This window comes from Bos grunniens, chromosome 27 (assembly GCF_055505025.1).
Source record: "Bos grunniens cultivar Pamir isolate PY7600 chromosome 27, Bosgru_T2T1.0, whole genome shotgun sequence".
Taxonomy (NCBI): domain Eukaryota; kingdom Metazoa; phylum Chordata; class Mammalia; order Artiodactyla; family Bovidae; genus Bos; species Bos grunniens.
This window is the reverse complement of record NC_141191.1, coordinates 6,999,510-7,023,184: the sequence shown is the minus strand read 5'-3', so window position 1 is coordinate 7,023,184 and position 23,675 is coordinate 6,999,510. Positions and strand designations below refer to the sequence as shown.

The 23,675-nt window shown below is 43.3% G+C and overlaps 1 protein-coding gene and 1 non-coding gene across 2 annotated transcripts in view; both read right to left on the bottom strand.

Annotated features, from left to right (window-relative positions):
- Positions 1-20,739, bottom strand: part of AGPAT5 (1-acylglycerol-3-phosphate O-acyltransferase 5) — a 47,542-nt gene extending 26,803 nt beyond the window's left edge. The window contains exons 1-2 of the mRNA XM_086379745.1: positions 20,479-20,739; positions 5,194-5,263 (exon numbers count right to left, since the gene is read on the bottom strand). Of these exons, the coding sequence (XP_086235871.1) occupies positions 5,194-5,263; positions 20,479-20,697 (289 nt within the window). The 5' untranslated portion in view covers positions 20,698-20,739. The remainder of the gene's footprint in view (positions 1-5,193; positions 5,264-20,478) is intronic.
- Positions 20,740-23,262: 2,523 nt separating this feature from the next.
- Positions 23,263-23,368, bottom strand: LOC147343427 (U6 spliceosomal RNA). Its single transcript, XR_015156534.1, has one exon. It is a non-coding gene; the product is annotated as a U6 spliceosomal RNA (small nuclear RNA).
- Between the last annotated feature and the right edge of the window lie 307 nt (positions 23,369-23,675).

Below are 23,675 nucleotides of genomic sequence, written 5' to 3'. Positions count from 1 at the left end.
CTGTGAAAAATAAATGTTTGCTGCTTATAAAATAAAGCATTTTTTCTTAGCTTTATTCACTGAGTGGTATTTTCTGTGCACTGAATGTGTGGCCGTCACTAGGCCAGATGCTTCCTATTCTTTTGCTTCTTACTTCATTTACCTCTTGTCTTACCTCCCAATCCACCTTATACTTTAGCAAAACTGAAATACTCATTGTCATGTGCCAGAGCTGGGTCAGATAACAGACAGGCTAACTCCTAGGTCAGTGATATTTCCTCTACCTCAAAATAACAATATTCATGTTTAAGTGATGATACCATATTCATGTTTAAGTCCGTTCAATCTAGATATCTATGTACATTCTAATAAATGACCAAGACAAAAACTCAAAAAAAAAAAAAAAAAGAATCTATGAAAGGATTCAGTCACAGGATTACAGGTGTATTCAGGCTCAGGTGAATGAGAACAAAAGGAACAGATTCTTGGAGGAACATGTTTTTGTCAGGCAGGAAGGTACACATGAGCCATGAGGGGTGGCCTAGCCAAAAAAGATGCAAGCTGATCACTAAAGCCCACCCCAGACACAACCAAGAGAGCTCACAGAGAGACCTTTCCAACTCCTGCACATGCGCCCTGGGCACACAGGGATAACAAACTAACTGCAGGGGCTTCCTCAGGCAACCTTAGAAAGCTAGGGGCCCATTAAGGGCTCATAAATATTTTATACATAAATACATCCAGTGTTCTTGCCTGGAGAATCCCAGGGACGGAGGAGCCTAGTGGGCTGTCATCTATGGGGTCGTACAGAGTCGGACACGACTGAAGCGACTTAGCAGCAGCAAATACATCTGATTGTAACAGACTGAATTATGGACAGACATGCACAACAGAGCCTGTTGTTATGTAACTTGCAACTGTCAACCGGCCTTGAGTGTATGCCCATTTGCATTCCCTTTCTTGATGGGTGGCAGGAAAGCCCTATTTTGCACAGGATACAACCAATAGGAGGAGATGCTAAGTATAAAAAGGGGGAAGCCAAGAGGGATCCTTATGATCAAGTTTCAACCAAAAAGGAGTTTTCCCGAGGAATGCAGGAGGATGAGCTCTTAGCTGTGTGGACTCCTTTACGCGCTGCACCACGCTGGACAGAATATGCCACAGAAGATTTAGCCGATTCAAACATTAAAAATTATTCTTCTGGAAAAATGTTTTGTCAATTAGTATAAATCTCCCTTTTTTAAATCATTCATCATTTAACTCTTTCTTGATGCTTTCAGAGGTACAACTAAAACATCTCTAATTTGTCACAGCTCCCTTTTAGAGAGAAGCAAAGACGTCCCCTACAGTAAACGAATGATCCCCAGCGTGTGTGTCTGTCAGGCAGCAACACCTACTCTACTGAACATCAATTATCACTTTTCTCGTCTCCTTACCCACCTCCCCTCTAATTCAAATCAATTAAACAGGCACTGATAAACACATTTCTTCCTAACCATGTCGTAGAAACTAAATAATCAAGTTTGTTAAAACTAGACCTAATGTAAAAGTAGAGACTCAGAATAAATGGAGAACTCAGTGTATTGTTTCCAGGCTACAGAACACTGTGGAACAAATTTTGGTACAGGCTAAAAACAACATTTGGTATCTTTTCCATTTTTTTAAATTTGGAGGAATTTGAAAATGCATTTTTATATTAAACACACATGGCTATACTATGGCCTAGATACACCTTCCAATAACTCGAAGGAGAAAGTTTCAAGTTTACAAAATGTTATGTTTGTAATGAACTTTCCTGGGCTATGCCCTTACACTTTTGAAATATTTAGTGAAAAATTTTAAGAACATAAGTAGTCAAAGGGCTTCCCTGATAGCTCAGTTGGTAAAGAATCGCCTGCAATGCAGGAGACCCTGGGTCAGGAAGATCCCCTGGAGAAGGGAAAGGCTACCCACTCCAGTATTCTGGACTGGAGAATTTCATGGACTATACATACCATGCGGTCGCAAAGAGTCAGACACGGCTGTGTGACTTTCATTTAAGTAGTCAAAACACATAAGCTTGGTGCCTCCAATTTTTTCAACTCAATTATCTTTTTTTAAATTTTTAAAAATTCTCAACTAGGTTTCAGATAGAAGACAGCAGACTACAGCTGAGTTACTGATGGCTGGGATATTACCTTAATAACTATTCAATATTTTGTGTTCCAGCATGAATAACTTAATTAAGAGATCAAGAAATGCAGCTGTGTAAGAATTCTTCCATGGTGATCCAGCTGAGGCAGTGCCTCAGTTTATATTATTAACTTGGAAGAGAGGAGGGAAGGGCAGAGGAGAGGCAGCAAGAGAAGCGAGGCGCTTCTCAACTGTGCTACTATGGAACAAGAGTTTCCAATTCTTGAGGGCACAGTGTTGGCTGAAAGGGACCCTGCACATGAAGTACTCGCCTATCACGGATGCAACGTGACCTAGGGATTAGCCGTCATCAACACCATCACGCCTACTCTTGGCTGCCCTTGAGCCAGGCTCTCTGCGAGATTAGAGCCAGGTTATGGAAACTGCCTAAAAGCCCTGACCAGTAGACATGACTCACACCTGACCAACAAGGCTCAGAAAGGCTAAGTCATCGGCCCCAGACACACAGCATGCTGTAGAACAGCATATGAACTGGGGTCTGACTCCACAGCCCAGGCCTTTCGATGAAAGTCTACTCACCATTCATGCTGTTAGTTAAGGAAAATGTCACCCAGATCAAGGAAAGGGAATGTTTCATAAGATTAAAAAGGTCCAGAGTGTTCAAAGCAGAGAGTTAAGGAAGGCGAAGGGAAAGGAACAGTGGCCACCGCAGTCCTGCTGACTCTGGAGAAAAGTCAGTCAACAGTGACAGAGAAGACAGAGATGGCGAGGGCTCACTGCAAGTGAAACCAAAGGAGCAGAGGGACAGATTGAGACGCCAGCTCAGCGCCCAGCCCGGCCAAGAAAAGCCTCCTGCACTCCGGCAGGCCTTGGAGAGCATGAGCTGTGAAGTCTGAGCTCAACAGCAGTCTTTGAAATGTTCTTTCTGCTTCTGACATTTTCAGTTTACTTGATGGTGGTTTTCAGGGTCTCAAAAGGGTTTCATAAAGGGCACCCAGACATAGCAGGCCCAGGGCCCACATCCCCGGATAAACAAGGGGCCTGCAGAACCTCAGATATAGGCAGAATTTTACGTGCCCGTATTCTAACTGAAGCCTGCAATTCTAAAGTAATTTAAAATCTCTGTCTAGTTATGTTCTTAAGCTACAGGTTTTTTATTTATGGTCATACCACCGGTTTATAGGATCTTAGCTCTCCAACCAAGGCTTGAACCCCAGCTCTAGCTGTGAAAAGCACAGCGTCGTAACCATGGGACTGTCAGGAGATTCCCTGGATTTTTTAAAGGACTCAAAAAGCAACCCTCCTAACGGCTGACTGGAGCGGGGCCTGCATCCAGGTCAGGGGAGGGCATGGACGGCCCAGGTTCTTGCCATGAGGCGCGCAGCTTTCCCCGTCAGCCGGCGCTGACTGCCGCCCTCACACTTCCCGCAATACCCTTCCAGTCCCCAAAGTCCGCACTCGGGAGTGAGGGACATAAAGGCCAGCGCGTGGGGAGCACACGGAGGACAGCAGCGGCCTCGGGAAATGTTCAGAGTCCTCACTCTACAGGTTTGAGCTGGGCCCACGGCTCTGTCCCTACAACACTCTTTCCATTGAAGCCTGGAAAAAGGCAAGTTGGCAGGGAACCTAAGGAATTTTAAGAGAGACCTTTTAAATAGAAAGCTAGCTCTAAGTGAAATTAACCAGGGGTTCAATATAAAGAAAAATGGGCTAAATGAGCCACTCCCTGTCCTAGAACCAGAAATCCTTTTCATCTGGATGTTGGAACCTTGGTAAAGATTGGCCATCAGTAGCAGGACCGGAATAGCAAGACTGTGTCACTAATAAAAAGCTCGATATGACTGGAGAAAGCGTGAAAATAAAGGAGGAAGTCAGGCTGCTTTATAGACCAGAGTTAGAAACAGACTCTGACCACAGGGCTGGTTGCTTTCCTAAAGTCAAATGTAATTAAGTCAAATAGTCTTAGCAGTTAGGCTAATAAAATTAGGGAAATACAAATACATCAAATTCCTATTCACTTTGTAACATCAACTCTTGACCTAGAAAACTGAGTGTAACTATTAATAAGCTAAGTTGAGAAAGAGGCATCTCTCCTTCATAACCTTTCCGAAGGTATAGGTAGTGATGAAAGGAACTGTGAAGAAACACAGCTGACAGGGTGAAGAGAAAGGACAGCCACAGGCATCAGTGATTTCCCAGTCAGGTGTTAATCATTCTTCGGTCTGTTTTTAGTCTTGAACTTCTGCTTACTACATTTTTAAAAGTAACAAAAATGGAATTTAGGAAGTGTGCATCAAGAGCAGTTACAGCTTTGAAAAAATAATGAAGTTGGATGTCTTTTTGACTGAAGTATTTGGAGAACTAAAAAGTACCTGAATTTCTTAGTTTGGATTCTGTAGCATAGTTATATAAGATGCCACCCTTGGGAGAAACTTGGTGACGGAGTCATGGGAGTCTATGTACTATTTTTGCAAATCCTTAGAAATCTACAATTATTTCAATATAAAAAGCTTTTTAATTTTTTTTTTTTTAAAGCACCTTGACCTAATTTAAAGTACACACTGCTATATTGGAGACCAGAGTCTTCTGTGATTCTTCTGATAGAAAAGGAAGCTATAACTAAACCAAAACATCTGAAGAAGCAAAAGGAACTGCAGACATCAGAAAATAATACTGTGTTTAGGAATAAATACAAATTGGTACAACCTTTCTGTAGCCTAACAATAAAAAATCTAAAATGTTCATACATTATGATCCACAAATTTCACTTCCAAAAACAAAACTTAAAAAGGGAGAATACATGAGTCTTTAAAGAGATAGTCAAAGAAAGAGAAAAAAGGAAAGAAAATAGCTTATATACACCCAGCAGAGGGACAAGGAAAATTCATAGCTTTCACAGTCCTATTTTTCCAAAACAGTAAAATTACAAAAATACAAGGTTACATATAATATCTGCATTGAAAATTCAAGTTTTAACAACAACAAAAAATCCATTTAATTTTTTAAAATCAGAACATTACTTTGAATTACTTCTCTACTGTGTGTGGAGAGACCCAAGTTTCATGCAAATGAAATACAAACCTGTGCTTTGATGATTTGCTAAATATATTATATTTTCTTTATTTTTTGGCAAATCTCCATATAGCAATATCTAAAAGATAAAATAAAAAGAGAAACATTATTTTGATATTTTAAAACATGTACTACGGTAACATACAAAATATGACAATGTCAAAACACTGACAAAAACATGACGTCATGAATATGCCATCCGTGATTAACAACTATTAGACTTCTCTTAGGAGCCTTAGAGACCATCAACAACAGCATATGACTAGAAAGAAGTTGAGCACAGGGCGGGTTAACGGTCATTAAGAGAAACAATGATCAGTCATCCTCCGGAATTTTTCCTGATTTCTCACAATACCTGAAACCCTGTTCATAAGGTATATCGTTCTTCAAAGAGCCTACGGGGGAGACACAGGTGTGCACACAGCACTGTGATGAAACATAATGCAAATATTATGAAAATACAGTCTATTTTAAAGAACTCTCAACCGCAGAACTGCAGTAGCATTTGTTAGGTGTGGTAACAGCACGGGAGATGATGAAGGGACATCAGGAAGGGGGAACGAAGGGATGGAGTGGCAGCGTCTGGGGCCAGCACGGGTGCGCCTGGCAGGGTCTGGGTCAAACCGGGACTGCACGCAGTCAGGGAGAGGACCGGAGGGAGAGCTGAGCCAGAACGCAGTGTCTGCTGAAAGCCAAGCTAAAGACGAAAACTTTACCTGGGAAGTAATGGGGAAACCTGGATCCTGATTGGGACTCTATTATGACTCCATACAGAGCTCCCCAGATGGAGTTCAAGTGGTCCCTAGGAAGGTGGGCTGCAGGAGAGGAGGGGTACACAGTAGGCTGCAACTCCAGCACTCATGTTTCACGTCTTTAACTGGGGGTGGGTACGCAGGTGCTCCTTACAGGAGTCTTTCTGTAGTTTTGCATGTCTGAAATACTTCATAATCAATCATTTCAAGAAACTGCCAGTATATTTTTAAAGGCTTCAAAGGAAATGACTCCTAACAGTGTAATTTTTTTATTCAGGGCATTTCTGTTTCCATATCTTGTCATCATGGATTATTCAAGATTATGAATTAGCTACAGATCTATCTTTTTCCTGATGCTGGGGAAGACTGAAGTAAAAAGGAGAACAGGGTGGCAGAGGACGAGATGGTTAGACAGCATCAGCCACCCAGTGGACAAAAAATTTGGGCAAACTCCGGGAGAACTCGGAGGACAGGGGAGCCTGGTGTGCTGCAGTCCACAGGAGACTCATGGACTCTCTTTGCAGTCCACAAAGAGTCAGACACGACTTACAACACGACTTAAAACAACACAACTGAACAACAACTATCTTTTTAGATAGTCATAGAGATTGTCTTTTGAATATAACACTACTCATTAATATCTTAACAACAGAACAAAGGACTCTTACCTCTGTAGATAAATGTAACTAGATGTCAAAGTTCTGGAGACCAGGGACTCGGAATGAGATTTCTATTATCTTCCTCAGAAAACTATACAGCGCTATGTGGGTCAGTCAGTCAGTCAGTCAGTTCAGTCGCTCAGTCGTGTCCGACTCTTTGTGACCCCATGGACTGCAGCCCGCCAGGCCTCCCTGTCCATCACCAACTCCCGGAGTTTACTCGAACTCATGTCCATTGAGTCGGTGATGCCATCCACCCATCTCATCCTCTGTTGTCCCCTTCTCCTCCTGCCTTCAGTCTATGTAGGTAATATGTGTTTAAATATTTGCTTAGTAATCTTTTAATATAAATTGAGCCTCACTGCCCCCACCCCCACCATCCGAGCCCTCTAGGTCATCCCAGAGCACCAAGTTGCTTGCTCAATAATTTTTTATTAATAAAGTTTATCAACACCAAAACAAAAAACCAAGATCAATGACTTGATCCACGCAAGGTTAAAAAGTGGAGTCCTAGTCTGTGAGCGATCCACCCTCTCAGCAATGAGCCAGAGTTGCTCTGGGACCTCTAGGCAGGACTCACTGGGTTCAAAGCACTGCGACAGAGAACTCTGGCTTGACTTCCTTGGACGGGATACTGACAATGACAGGCTGCGGTTTAATTGATTCAATCTGAAAACCACTCTTTGGAGACCTGCCTGCCCTCAGGCTGAAGGCAGTACTTGAGCCACCCAGGGGGACTCTCCTTCCCTTTCACTTCATTAAGAGACTACAGCCTTTGAAGGCAGCTGACAAACAAGTTATTAAAAGGATTTCTTTTTTTTTAGTTTAATTGTGGTAGTCATTTCATAATGCATACCTATACCAAAACATCATAATAACATGAATAGGTAAAATTTTTATGTGTCAAAAATAACCTTAAAAATTTAAATAATGGGTATTCACAGGATGATAGTTATCAATCATATAGAAAACATAGCACTGCAAACTTTATTTCCTATAAAACTAAATATATTCCACTTTAAAATAAAACAAGCATGGTGAGGGTGAAAAGAAAACCACAAACATAACCACAGTCATCTAATCTCATGACAAACAATCTCCAGCAGGGAAAACGGCCACTACACGCAACGGCAGCAGAGTAGCGTCTGGCCATCATCTGGTCCAGGACCACAGCCTCCCACGGCAGCAGGCCGAGCACAGGCCAACCACGCTGCCTTGCTCGGACCAGTGATAGGTCAACAGTACCACTTAAGAAGACCCCACACCTTCAGTACTTGCGCTTAGTCCACATTCTATATACCACACTGGCCTTAAAACATCAGTTTCCTACTTTTGTTTATAGACACAACCGTTAACCAAAAGAAATAGAGGAAAGAAATAGAGAAATAGAGAAAAGAAATAGAGGAAAACAACAGAATGGGAAAGACTAGAGATCTCTTCAAGAAAATCAGAGATACCAAAGGAATATTTCATGCAAAAATAGGCTCGATAAAGGACAGAAATGGTATGGACCTAACAGAAGCAGAAGATATTTAGAAGAGGTGGCAAGAATACACAGAAGAACTGTACAAAAAAGATCTTCATGACCCAGATAATCATGATGGTATGATCACTGACCTAGAGCCAGACATCCTGGAATGTGAAGTCAAGTGAGCCTTAGAAAGCATCACTACGAACAAAGCTAGTGGAGGTGATGGAATTCCAGTTGAGCTATTTCAAATCCTGAAAGATGATGCTGTGAAAGTGCTGCACTCAAGATGCCAGCAAATTTGGAAAACTCAGCAGTGGCCATCGGACTGGAAGAGGTCAGTTTTCATTCCAATCCCAAAGAAAGGCAATGCCAAAGAATGCTCAAACTACCACACAATTGCACTCATCTCACACGCTAGTGAAGTAATGCTCAATATTCTCCAAGCCAGGCTTCAGCAATATACGAACCGTGAACTTCCTGATGTTCAAGCTGGTTTTGGAAAAGGCAGAGGAACCAGAGATCAAATTGCCAACATCCGCTGGATCATCGAAAAAGCAAGAGAGTTCCAGAAAAACATCTATTTCTGCTTTACTGACTATGCCAAAGCCTTTGACTGTGTGGATCACAATAAACTGTGGAAAATTCTGAAAGAGATGGGAATACCAGACCACCTGATCTGCCTCTTGAGAAACCTATATGCAGGTCAGGAAGCAACAGTTAGAACTGGACATGAAACAGACTGGTTCCAACTAGGAAAAGGAGTACGTCAAGGCTGTGTATTATCACCCTGTTTATTTAACTTATATGCAGAGTACATCATGAGAAACCCTGGGCTGGAAGAAGCACAAGCTGTAATCAAGATCGCAGGGAGAAATATCAATAACCTCAGATATGCAGATGACACCACCCTTATGGCAGAAAGTGAAGAGGAACTAAAAAGCCTCTTGATGAAAGTGGAAGTGGAGAGTGAAAAAGTTGGCTTAAAGCTCAACATTCAGAAAACGAAGATCGTGGCATCCGGTCCCATCACTTCATGGGAAATACATGGGCAAACAGTGGAAACAGTGTCAGACTTTATTTTGGGGGGCTCCAAAATCACTGCAGATGGTGACTGCAGCCATGAAATTAAAAGACACTTACTCCTTGGAAGGAAAGTTATGACCAACCTAGATAGCATATTCAAAAGCAGAGACATTACTTTGCCAACAAAGGTTCGTCTAGTCAAGGCTATGGTTTTTCCTGTAGTCATGTATGGATGTGAGAGTTGGACTGTGAAGAAGGCTGAGCGCTGAAGAATTGATGCTTTTGAAGTGTGGTGTTGGAGACGACTCTTGAGAGTCCCTTGGACTGCAAGGAGATGCAACCAGTCCATTCTGAAGGAGATCAGCCCTGGGATTTCTTTGGAAGGAATGATGCTAAAGCTGAAACTCCAGTACTTTGGCCACCTCATGCGAAGAGTTGACTCATTGGAAAAGACTCTGATGCTGGGAGGGAGGGGGGGCAGGAGGAGAAGAGGACGACAGAGGATGAGATGGCTAGATGGCATCACTGACTCAATGGACGTGAGTCTGAGTGAACTCTGGGAGTTGGTGATGGACAGGGAGGCCTGGCGTGCTGCAATTCATGGGGTCGCAAAGAGTCGGACACGACTGAGTGACTGATCTGATCTGATTAACCAAAAAGCTTTGCAGGAAAGCCACCTCTGCTTTCCCTGAGGCTCACTAATTTCCCCCATCCTTAAATAGCTTCCAAACAACTGACATTTTCAAAATGTAGTTTGTTAAAGTTCAACAGGCCCAGTGTTTAAAAACAGATCTTCAGTGGTATCTAGAAAAAGTAAGATAAGTATACGAATTCTGGTGGGCAAAACAGATGGGCAAAATGTGAAATGAACAAAATCTTAATTCATAGCCACTAAAAGGAAAGTAAATGCATAGTTCATACTTTTAAAGATTCTTCTTCAATATTCATCTCACTGAAATAAAAGCTATTTCCAATTGAGATGCAAAAGAAGATGGTAAGCCTCTGACATAAGTTAGGATCTCAAAGTAGGTATTTAGATTCATTGCCTTTAAGTTTTTTTTTTTTTTTTTTTGGTCACTATAACTTGTTTGGAATTCAACAGAAATGAAAGTTACAAAGAATTGCCCTTAATATTTGAAAATTTAAAAGCTCTAAAAGCAAAGTAAGTGAAATGATGAACTGCAAACCTTACTGCAATAGATGCCGAATACTAAGCACTTCAAGTAAACATTGATTAGCCAAAGAAAGGAATATGTGATTGTAAAGTTTATGTACCACATATGTGTGTGTGTACTAAAGGCTCTTGAGAGTCCCTTTGCTTGCAAGGAGATCAAACCAGTCAATCCTAAAGGAAATCAATGTTGAATATTCATTACAAGGACTGATGCTGAAGCTCCAAATCTTTGGCCACCTGAAGTGATGGGAGCTGACATTTGAAAACACCCTGATGCTGGGAAAGATTGAAGGCAAGAGGAGAAGGGGGCAGCAGAGGATGAGATGGATAGACAGCATCACCAACTCAATGAACACGAATCTGAGCAAACTCTGGAAGATAGTGAAGGACAGGGAAGCCTGGCATGCTGCAGCCCATGGGGGTCACAGAGAGTCAGACACAACTTAGCGACTAAAACAACAAAAAGGGTTTCCCAAATTTAAAAAATTCATAATAACTTACAAAATACCCATACATATACATTGTTAAATTACTCTGCTGCTAAGCTGCTTCAGTCGTGTCCGACTCTGTATGATCCCATAGACGGCAGCCCATGAGGCTCCCCAGTCCCTGGGATTCTCCAGGCAAGAACACTGGAGTGGGTTGCCATTTCCTTCTCCAGTGCATGAAAGTGAAAAGTGAAAGTGAAGTTGCTCAGTTGTGTCCGACTCCTAGCAACCCCATAGACTGCAGCCCACCAGGCTCCTTCATCCACGGGATTTTCCAGGCAAGAGTACTGGAGTGGGGTGCCATCGCCTTACCTAAAAGCCACCTGAGCTCTCTCATTGCAGTCATCTTAGATCAGCTTTTTCACACCATTTATTCACCTCCTCACGGAAGCCCTCCTGCCTAATGAGCTGGACCCCAAGATTCATCACTCCCATTTTTGCATCACAGTAAACCCTGCCTCCCTGTGTACCCCTATTTCCAGCTCACATCACATTCCCCTTGAGGCCCACAAGCTCCTCAGGGGCAGGGACCTCATCCCTGTTCAGAGCCTCATCCCTCTGCCCAGAGCCCAGCACCCAGATGCTTTTCAACAGATGTTCACTGAATCAACACACTGCACCTGTATTTCTCACAAGCGGATAAAGCTACACCTCACTTTCAACAGTAAAGAGTTGGGGTATAAACAAATACTTTAAATGCACCAGTGACTTCTTTAAGGCATCATTCTGTGAGTCTTCTAGTACGTGTATTTCAAATTACAATCACTTCACTAGCAGGTAATTTGTTCCTTCACACAAGGCATGTGAAAAACGTGGCTTTTTTGGTTCTTCCTAAGTTTCTGAGTAATTTTAGGTTCATCACAATTGTTCAATTTGGGGTTCATCCATTTTTTAAAAACTCATGTAAAATCCCTCTGGAGAAAAATAACAATGTTCTCTTTTAATTTTATTAACTTAACAGACAATAAAAATGCTCTTTGATTACCTTCATCGTGACTGAAACACGCTGGTTACAGCCCTGCCCCAAACAAGCTTGTTTAGGTTGCACAAAGAAAGCTTTCAGCAGCCCTGGGTTTAGGTGCGACACTGTCGGCTCACCGGGGTCTCACCGTAACCTTTCTTTTGGTTTGTTCTCATAATCTGTAAACTACTTGAAGACTCCCTCTTTTGTATCCTGAAAAGGGATGGCAGAACGGAATCTAAAGTAATCACATATCTCACCCAGTGGAATATCCACTCAACAATGCCTTGGGGACATAAAACACAGCATACTTTCTCTTCAAAAAACAAGTCTTCATTTATCTCAATATTAAAAAGCAGAGACACTACTTTACCAACAAAGGTCCATCTAGTCAAAGCTATGGTTTTTCCAGTAGTCACGTATGGATGTGAGAGTTTGACTATAAAGAAAGCTGAGCACCGAAGAATTGATGCTTTTGAACCGTGGTGTTGGAGAAGACTCTTGAGAGTCCCTTGGACTGCAAGGAGGTCCAACCTGTCCATTCTAAAGGAGATCAGTCCTGGGTGTTCATTGGAAGGACTGATGCTGAAGCTGAAGCTCCAAACTTTGGCCACCTGATGGGAAGAACCGACTCACTGGAAAAAACCCTGATGCTGGGAAAGACTGAAGGCAGGAGGAGAAGAGGGCAACAGAGGATGAGATGGTTGGATGGCATCACCGACTCAACAGACATGAGTTTGAGCAAGCTTCGGGAGTTGGTGATGGACAGGGAGACCTGGTGTGCTGCAGTGCATGGGACTGCAAAGAGTTGGACACGACTGAACGACTGATCTCAGTAATATCTATTTTCTTTCAGTATGCAAACTGAAATATGAATTTTGTAAAAACCTTCCTTCGCTGTCCTTCAATATATATGATGCTGTAGAAAGGGCTCAGAATATCCACCCCAAAATATGCCACTTTGACATGAGGATTATTTTGAGCTGAAGGCAACTGAGAAACAGCACACACAGCTGTCCTCCCCCTAAACTTCCCTTTGTTAAGTTCAGTTCAGTCGCTCAGTTGTGTCCGACTCTTTGCAACCCCATGAATTGCAGCATGCCAGGCCTCCCTGTCCATCACCAACTCCCAGAGTTCACTCAAACTCATGTCCATCGAGTCGGTGATGTCCCTTTGTAAAGGTGACATTATACTCTACTCATCAATGAGTCAGCAAACCTTACTAAACAGTCTTATCCCAGGGACCGTCCCACCATTTACCAGCCCCAAGAACCCAACACAACTCTCCTCTATCTAGCTGTGTTTCCACAGTCTACTGTCCTTTGTTATTAATACAATGATATATACACCCCTGGGCTGAAGAATTCCATGGACAGAGAAGCCTGCAGGCTACAGTCCATGGGGTCACAAAGAGTTGGACTCGGCGCCTAACACATACACATCCCTGGGCTAAGTCTAACCACTTCTTTTGGTTTTCACTTCTTTTCTGTGATGCTCCAATAAAAACACACTTATTTAACGTGTAAGATACTAAAAATTTTTTTAAATACTAATATCAATGGAATTTGTATGCCTTTTCTTCTGTTCTGACTTCTGTCGATTTAATTTGCAGGCCCAGCTACAGAATATTTTGCCTCCTCTATGCTCCAATATAATCATCATTAAGACACAGGCAGAAATGTTCAATTCAAATGAAGACGTAGATGTGAATCCTAGTCCATCACCTTACCAACTTTATGAACTTCAGCACTAGTACCTAACCTCTCCGTGTCTTTTTTTTTTTTGGTAACCTGTAAAATGAATGTAATACTCCCCACAGGTTGTCTGAAATAATTGAGACCATGTAAACTACTTCACCGGAGAAGGTGATGGCACCCCACTCCAGTATTCTTGCCTGGAAAATACCATGGACAGAGGAGCCTGGTGGGCTGCAGTCCATGGGGTCGTAGAGGGTCGGACACAACTGAGTGACTTCCCTTTCACTTTTCACTTTCATGCATTGGAGAAGGAAATGGCAACCCACTCCAGTGTTCTTGCCTGGAGAATCCCAGGGATGGGGGAGCCCGGTGGGCTGCCGTTTATGGGGTCACACAGAGTCGGACACGACTGAAGCGACTTAGCAGCAGCAGCAGCAAACTACTTCACATGATTCCTAGTAACGATCCCCCCAAAACGTTAACTGTTGCTATTAGTAGTAGTGTTAGTCGCTCAGTCCTGTCTGAATCTGAGACCCCATGCACTATAGCTCTCCAGGCTCCTCTGTCCATGGCAAGAATACTGGAGTGGGTTGCCATTCCCTTCTCCAGGGGATTTTCCAGACCCAGGGATCAAACCTGGGTCTCCTGCATTGCAAGCAAATTCTTTACCATTTGAGCCACAGGGGAAGCTCATGCTGTTATTATTATTATCCAATATGGTGAAACTGTTCACTCAAAACTGTGTTAAATGATGAATGGATAAGAGAAATAGATAGCTAGTTTATCTTCCTTTAAAAAAAAAAAAAAGGTCTGATTATGTAGAAATGCAGCTATAATTTCAGTATTTGCATATGTAATTCACACCGTGATTGTTTATAATTATTTAAAGTGAATTTTTAAATATATTTCTATGTCAATGAAATATATTATTTCAAGATCACACACAAGATTTCTACTGTAATACACACGAAATGATGGTCTTTTTCTGCCCAGTTTGAAACATTTCCCTGAACAGGAAAAGTATGATGCCCTTCTGAAACAAAGTTAAAATATAAACATAGTCATTTGTCTAATAATCAGTATAAAAATAATTATTATGCAACATTTAAGTAGAACCTTATAAATCACAAAGCTCTCTTTATACAATATATTCATCATATGTATCACTTGATACTGTCTTCATTTACAGATTTTGTTTTTCCTGAGTATCTGTGATGGATCTGTCATTGAGCTAAACAGCTTCACATATTATCTCAGTCTTCAAAATAATAGGAAAATAAGTATTCCATTTAAGAATGAGAATATTGAGTTGAAAAGTTGGTTTACTCAAGCTAACAGAAAATGGCAAACAACTAGGAATCTCACCCAACATCCAAAAATATTTTGAATATAACAAATTACCTGGAAAAATTCCAAATAAAAATTGTCAAATGAGAAGGAGTCCCATGTATTAGAAGCTTATGTAATTTTTTTTTTCACTTTGAACATTAACCACAAGGAGGTAAGAAAGCCTTGAGTAAAAATTCAAAAACTGACATAAAATGTTTTCCTGCTGCTGCTGCTGCTAAGTCGCTTCAGTCGTGTCCGACTCTGTGCGACCCCAGAGACGGCAGCCCACCAGGCTCCTCCATCCCTGGATTCTCCAGGCAAGAACACTGGAGTGGGTTGCCATTTCCTTCTCCAATGCATGAAAGTGAAAGTGAAGTCACTCAGTCGTGTCCGACTCAAGGGAACCATCGAGTCAAATCACTATTGCCACCTCCAAGGACCTACAATCATGTAAAGGGACTATATATATATATTAAAATATGCTCCTGCTGTTAATATCGCATGCTAATGTTACACATAAATGATCCTGACATTGAGATGGGGCGAAATCGTGACAGGTGAAGAGGAAGAGTGCCTGAGCTGGAAGAAAGCAACCGAGAAGAGCGGTGCAAGGGCGCATCCTTGTGAATGCACTGGGGGGAGCAGGTACTGGGAAGGAAGCAGCAGTCGCGCAAAAGTGAAATCAGTGAATGGAAAAGCTGGCCAGGACGGAACTGTGACAGCCTTGAAGGCCATGCTTAGGAGTCTTCATTTTTACTCAGTTATCACCTGAATAAAACACAGCATGTTACTCCTGCTTGAAGTATAAAAGCTCAGAGTGGTTCATAACAATTGATACAGCCTTCTTGAATAATCTAGCAGAATCACAAAGACTCTATAAAAGTCTATAAAAGACTCTATAAAGTCTATAAAACTAGACCCATTTAGGAAAAAGGGAAAGTAAACTGTATATACAGAAAGCCCTCTTTTCTTTTGTTTTCCATCATAATGGCACAGAAGTGTCCCCATAGGTTAGATTACATTTAGTGCTACTATAAAACCCATAAAACCCATCCAAGAACTTAATTTAAAATGGAGAAGGAGACTCTCCACAATTCATACATTTATTTAAAAGCTCCTGGTAGAAATCCAAAGTTACACACCAAACTGTTGCAGGCTGGGAGGAGGTGTGTAGATAAGGGAACTTTAACTGTCTCAAAATCTTTTTGCAGTGTTTGAATATTTTATTGCACCTGTAACTTAGAAAAATAAGGTAATTAAAAATTTTTTATATGGATACAACCCAAAATAACTGTGTTGCTTACAGTCCAGGATTGATATTTCTAGACAGTATAAAAACAAGGTTCTGATTACATTTCTCTAAGATTTTCTTATAAGTCTGTTCCCTGGCCGGACTTAAACTGTGTTAGATTGGAATCGTATTTGATTGAGAAATGTTTAATTTCCTCTTTCAAAGGTTGTGTTCTGCTTAAGCATCTTCTGGGTTCTGTGCCTCCTAGCTAAACTGAAGATTTAGCTTTTAAAGACCTTAGTCTAAGGTCTTTAAAAGTCTTCACGAGGATGATAAATAAGTAGAGGAAGGTGAAAATAAAAGGAGACAAGGAAATATTTATATTCTACATAGGACTACTAATATTTGGGAAGAATCTGGGCAACATTTCAGCAGAAATGCAGAAAGAATCCAAAAGTGATAAAGGGCTTGGACTTGTGAGGTCCCTTCTCTGATTCTAAACACGCGTTTCATTCTAATAGCTTAGCTGCTTTTACAAGATGCATGCTCAGTCATGTCTCACTCTTTGAGACTTCATGGACTGTAGCCTGCCAGGCTCCTCTGTCCATGGGATATTCCAGGCAAGAATACTGGAGTAGGTTGCCATTTTCTTTCTCCAGGAGATCTTCCTGAACCAGGGATGGAACCTGAGTCTCTCGCGTCTCCTGTATTGGCAGGAGGACTCGACCACTGCGCCACCTGGGAAGCCCGCTTTTTACAGGATACGGAATACAAATTTATCTCATTAAGAGTTTAGCACTACTTTTGAGGACACAGTGCTACCAAAATAAAGAACCAGTTATAAATGGCCTCCAGATATGAAGGCCTTGAGGGTTTCTCACGAACTTGAAACAATCTTTCAAGTAAATGTGTAAATTAATCGAGTATTCTAATTGAACACATTATATAAACATCAAAATCTTAGACTTAATTCTGTCTTACTTCTAGTGGTATTTAAACTATTTTATATTTGAAACAGGTCAATTGAAAAACTAAATTTATTTCATACCGAATTTCATATTTGACTATTACAATGTATCATGTTAGCATTTTGGGAGGTAGGTATTAGCAGTCATTAGTGTAAAATCTATTTTAAAGTAAACCAGTTGTTACTAACTGATTTAAGCAGGAAGAAAATGGTAACTAAAATACTTAGGTTTTAATGAGGAAGCATGTTGTGTATCACTATATATTTTGGTCTGCAAATATCAATGATCAGTTTTTCCTATATTCCAGTAGAAAGAGGAGAAAGTTGCAACATTTTTTTAAATACACAAGAAAAATGAATCCTGACATTTAGAAGATTATCACTAGATACTGGTTCTTCATGTATTTATAAAAGGATGTCTGATGGTCTCAAGTATAATTTAAAATTTTATTTAGCATGGGTCCTTGATGAAGTCTGTCCCAAAAAAGATCTCCTTTTCATTATAGTGGACTGGAGTGCAAAAGTAGGAAGTCAAGAAACACCTGGAGTAACAGGCAAATTTGGCCTTGGAATACGGAATGAAGCAGGGCAAAGACTAATAGAGTTTTGCCAAGAAAATGCACTGGTCATAGCAAACACCCTCTTCCAACAACACAAGAGAAGACTCTATACATGGACATCACCAGATGGTCAACACCGAAATCAGATTGATTATATTCTTTGCAGCCAAAGATGGAGAAGTTCTATACAGTCAGCAAAAACAAGACCAGGAGCTGACTGTGGCTCAGACCATGAACACCTTATTGCCAAATTCAGACTTAAATTGAAGAAAGTAGGGAAAACCACTAGACCATTCAGGTATGACCTAAATCAAATCCCTTATGATTATACAGTGGCAGTGAGAAATAGATAAAAGGGCCTAGATCTGATAGATAGAGTGCCTGATGAACTATGGAATGAGGTTCGTGAGGTTGTACAGGAGACAGGGATCAAGACCATTCCCATGGAAAAGAAATGCAAAAAAGCAAAATGGCTGTCTGGGGAGGCCTTACAAATAGCTGTGAAAAGAAGAGAAGTGAAAAACAAAGGAGAAAATGAAAGATATAAACATCTGAATGCAGAGTTCCAAAGAATAGCAAGAAGACATAACAAAGCATTCCTCAGCGATCAATGCAAAGAAATAGAGGAAAACAACAGAATGGGAAAGACTATCTCTTCAAGAAAATGAGAGATACCAAAGGAACATTTCATGCAAAGATGGGCTCGATAAAGGACAGAAATGGTATGGACCTAACAGAAGCAGAAGATATTAAGAAGAGATGGCAAGAATACACAGAAGAACCGTACAAAAAAGATCTTCACGACCCAGATAATCACGATGGTGTGATCACTGACCTAGAGCCAGACATCCTGGAATGTGAAGTCAAGTGGGCCTTAGAAAGCATCACTACGAACAAAGCTAGTGGAGGTGATGGAATTCCAGTTGAGCTATTCCAAATCCTGAAAGATGATGCTGTGAATATGCTGCACTCAAGATGCCAGCAAATTTGGAAAACTCAGCAGTGGCCACAGGACTGGAAAAGGTCAGTTTTCATTCCAATCCCAAAGAAAGGCAATGCCAAAGAATGCTCAAACTACCACACAATTGCACTCATCTCACATGCTAGTAAAGTAATGCTCAAAATTCTCCAAGCCAGGCTTCAGCAATATGTGAACCGTGAACTTCCTGATGTTCAAGCTGGTTTTAGAAAAGGCAGAGGAACCAGAGATCAAATTGCCAACATCCGCTGTATCATGGAAAAAGCAAGAGAGTTCCAGAAAAACATCTATTTCTGCTTTATTGACTATGCCAAAGCCTTTGACTGTGTGGATCACAATAAACTGTGGAAAATTCTGAAAGAGATGGGAATACCAGACCACCTGATCTGCCTCTTGAGAAATTTGTATGCAGGTCAGGAAGCAACAGTTAGAACTGGACATGGAACAACAGACTGGTTCCAAACAGGAAAAGGAGTTTAGTCAACAGACTAAACTTTTAAAAAACCATGTGCTGAGGTCTGTACTGAACAGATGTAAGGTGAGATATACAAATTCAGAAACACTGGAAAGTTCAGACCCACTTTTTAAAATAAGAAACTTACTACAGAAATTATTTCAGCCGTATATGTTACAGGCTTTTAACTAAAATTGAAAAAAGAAAAAAAAAAAAAACAACACTGTAGGTAGAATTCTTTTTCGAAAAGGTAAATGACTGTGTTACATGTTCTGAGTCTGTTTCCTAGCCTGAACCAACTGACATATGATGTAAACTTCAATACGTATCATGACAAAACCATACGTTTAGACAACTGTGGTGAAGTAAGAACACAGTGGGGAAATGACTGTTCCGAATTAGTGAAAATTTTAAATGAAGCCCATTGTAAAAGTCAAAGATCAGGAAACCATTATCTGGAAAAGCAGTCTTTCTTTCTTTTCTAGGAAACACAAATACTGATTTAAACAGAGGGCCTGGCTTCTAGTTCCCACCCCTCAAACCTCCAACTGGGGCAAGTTCAGAGTCATCAGGCATTAACAGCAATGCAACTGCAAATTCAAAATAATAGCTGGTGGACAAGAGGGTGTAAGCAACAGAACTAGCAGGGAGAAAAGACAAAAAGACAAAATAATGCCATCCCATTCACTCCAATTCACCCGCAACAAGAAAAGAAGAGGGCTAGGTATAAGGAAAACCAAGAATTAAGCTCTATTTCCCCCCCCCAAATTGGAGAACAAAAGGAAAATTCACAATTTTTTCCCATAGTTGCTATTTTTGTGTAAGACTTCAAAAAATAAAGAGGGCCTTCTACTTTTGTTTTACAAATTTAATCTACACATAATCCATTCTCTACAGAGAAGGAAAGGAACAGAAGGAAAAACAAAAAAGATTAGCCACACACTTAAGCCTAGTCAAAGTTGGCAAAAATGTTATCTCCGTTAAGGCTTCTACAGTAACAAATGTATTACTTTTCATGCCCAGCTTTCAATCATCCTGGGGAAGAACGCGAAACACAAAGTTGCATTGCCTGTCCAAAGAGTAACACCAATCTGTCTGCAGAGAAGGTGTCCGATTTCTAAGAGCGCACTTTCGAGTTCCAGCATGACCATCTCCTCTCAGACCAAGCGCCAGAAACTGTCAACTGCCTGCCCTACTTAAATGTCCATCTGCACCGACTTCGCCAAGCACGAGACAGACAGTTACAGAAGCCGGGAGACGGGGAAGGGGAGCGGTTGATCCCATTTGTGGCCGCAGAACAGCATTCCTGCAGCTATACCCAGAGACTCGGGGTGCCCGCACCGAAGCATCGGGCCAAATCCCGGAGCGCGACCGTGAACGTGGCCCACAGGGAGAGGATGGGGTGGCGGCACGTGTTCGCAGGGCCGGACCTGCACCGGCTGGGGGACACGGGGCGGGTCGAAGCTAGGAGATGCGCCCGCGACCCCCCACCCCGCCGCCCGGCCCCCCGACAGCGGCAGGGGCGGCGGCCCGCGCGCAGGGGCCTCACCTGCACCCCGGTGTAGTTCTCGAAGAAGAAGAGCACCATGCTCTGATAGACGCAGTAGAGCCGGTCGTCCACCGCCTGGTAGAAGCGCGAGGGCAGGAGGGCGGAGAGCAGCCGCCAGGCGCCCCAGACCAGCACGTAGGTGGGCGCCGTGCCCAGGAGCACGGCGGCCGGCAGCACGCAGCGCACCGAGTGCATGTGGAGCACCAGGGACAGCAGCATCCTCCCGTCTCCGCGCGCCCGGCGCTCGGCCGGCCCTAGGCTGCTCCGCCGCCTCCCGCCGCCGCGAGGCCCTCGCTCGCGGGCCAATCAGCTGGCCGCGCCCGGCCCCGCCGCCGCCCCCTCACCGCGCCCGGCCGCCCGCCGCACCTGAGACGCCCGGCCCGCGCCCGCTCGGGCCTCCGCCCCCAGCCTCATGGGCCGGGCCGCCGCCGGAGGGCGGGCGCGCTGGCGAGAGAAGGGCGGGGCGCGCTGATCGCGGCCCGGGGGCAGGGACGCCGCGGCCCTCAAGGGCTGGGGAGCTCAGGATCGCTCACACCCCATGACCCTCTGCCCCGGCCGGGGGCGGGGCTCCACGCCAACAACACGCTTCCCGATAGGCCGCCCGTTGCTATAGTCCCCCGCCGGGGGCGGGGTCCCGCGGCAAGAATTCGCCTCCTGATTGGTTGAACGCTGTAGACGGTTGAAACGCATCTGCTGCCCAGCCGCGTGGACTGCCCTGTTCAGGCTACTGTGCATGTTCCAAAGGTCTCTCAGCCCCGCCCCGCTCCGGGGGCGCGCGCGCGGGAGCGACGCGGTGACTGGCTGTAGGCGTGCGGTGCTGTGGGTGCGGGTCGCCTAGTGGATCTGGGTGGCAGTGTACCCCGTGGTCGGGCTCTGAGCACAGGTGGGCTTGAGGGGACGCCCCACCACCTGCTCATACGACCGAGGGCCTCAGGACGTCGGGATGCGCCCTCGAGCCGAGAGGTCCCATTCCCGTGGGGCGCACAGGTGAAGCTCGGCACTTAGAAGGTGCTGCAGACCCTGGCTGCCCAGATGACAGATTCGTCAGGCCGGCTGGGTCAAGGCCAGCAGAAGACAATCGGGGCAGTTACAGAAGAGCCAAAGGGGCTCTCGGCCTGGATTCTACAGTCAGGCTGCCCTTCCTCTTCACGGCGGCGCCCACCCGCTCTCCTCGGCTCCTGCCTCTGCTCCCCCCGGGTGCCCAGGACCCCGCTTCCTGCCCTTCACTCGCCCTCTAGCGTGTGTCCGAATCAGGTCCCTTCTTTCTTTCTTTCTTTTTTTTTTTTGTTGGCAACGTAATGTCTCTGCTTTTTCTTTTTTTTTAAGCTGGTTTTATTTTTATTTATTTTTTTATTTATTTTAAATTTTTAAAAGAAAATCCATCCTGAACCCTCCTCCCTCCTCCCTCCCCATACCATCCCTCTGGGTCGTCCCAGTGCACCAGTCCCAAGCATCCAGCATCGTGCATTGAACCTGGACTGGCATCTCGTTTCATACATGACATTTCACATCACTGTACGTTCACGCGTAGCTGGACAGCCTTTTTACAAGTTTCTTTAATTTATCAGATTCACTCATTTTTTTTAATTGTTGGATGCCAAATTTTATTTTTTTTAACTTTTTATTTTATATTGCGGTATAGCAGATAAACTGGCTTCCCTAGTGGCTCAGATGGTAAAGAATCCGCCTGCAATGCGGGGAAACCGGGGCTCTGATCCCTGGGTTAGGAAGATCCGCTGGAAGAGGGCATGGCAACCCACTCCAGTATTCCTGCCTGGAGAATCCCCATGGAGCCTGGAGGATTACATTCCATGGGTCCAAAGACTCGGACAGGACTGATAAGCACAGCACAGCGCGTAGCAGATTAACAATGTTGTGATGGTTTCAGATGGACAGCAGAGGGACTCAGCCATGCATATACATGGATCCATTCTCACCCAAACTCTCTTCCCTTCCAGGCTTATCAGATTCACTCTTGCTTCACTTCCCTAGGCCTGGCTGTTTAATGTCTTCCTGATAGCTTATGCTTAGCCTCATTTTTTGTGTAGTTCTTGAAGGTACTTGCGTGGTAGTTCAGTCGCTTCAGTCGTGTCTGACTCTTGGCGACCCCGAGGACTGTAGCCCACCAGGCTCCTCTGTACACGGGATTCTCCAGACAAGAGTACTGGAGTGGGTTGCCATGTCCGCATGGACATGTGAAATAAAGTACTGACATACTTCTGTGACCTTCACAAAAATCTAAGACATCAGGGCAGCTGTTTTATTGTTAGGAAAACAGATTCTGAGGCCTTTTGAATTCTTCTACCATCCTTTGACTACCGTGAGTGTGGTTTACTGTGTAATCCTTTAAGTGAAAAAAGAAAAAGCTTTTTTTTCTGGATGCAAGGCTGAGAAAGTGTCTGTCTGACCCTTTGCAACCCAAAAGACTGTAGCCCACCAGGCTCCTCTGTCCATGGAATTCTCTAGGCAAGAATACTGGAGTGGGTTGCCATTTCCTTCTCCAGGGGATCTTCCTGACCTAGTGATCGAACCCAAGGAAGCCCAGCCAAATGCATTTAGTGTCATTTTAGTGGAAAATTGTAATCAGGTCCAGAACAGTGGCTACCTGATTTGACCGTCTGTACACAGTTGACATGTAACATGACTGGTAAATGATCACCCTGAGGGACAAAGCCAGATGAATGGAAATTGCTCAAGGAACAAGTGTTTGCACAGGTATATTGCCAGCAGGTAAGCATTCACAATAGAGAAATTTTCAACAGGATTTTTGTTGTTTATTTTTTTTTTAATATGGAACACTTCATGAATTTGCATGTCATCCTTGCACAGGGACATGCTAGTCTTTTCTGTATCATTCCAATTTTAGTATATGTGCTGCCAAAGCGAGCACGCCCCTCTTTCTGTGGAAAGCAATGCCCAGTGAGAACTAGATTCATACTGGAGGGAAAAAGTCATGGATATGGATAATGTGCACAATCAGTGGCCCCATGCTTCCTTGAATTAAATGAGACCAGACATCTGTACAACTAGGGAAATGTATGAAGGGATAAGATTCTCTGGTGATTCAGAAGGCAAAGAACCCACCTGCAATAAAGGAAAGGAACAGAAAGAAATCTTCCCAATCCCTGGGTTGGGAAGATCGCCTGGAGAAAGAAATGGCAATGCACTCCAGTGTTCTTGCCTGGAGAATCCCATGA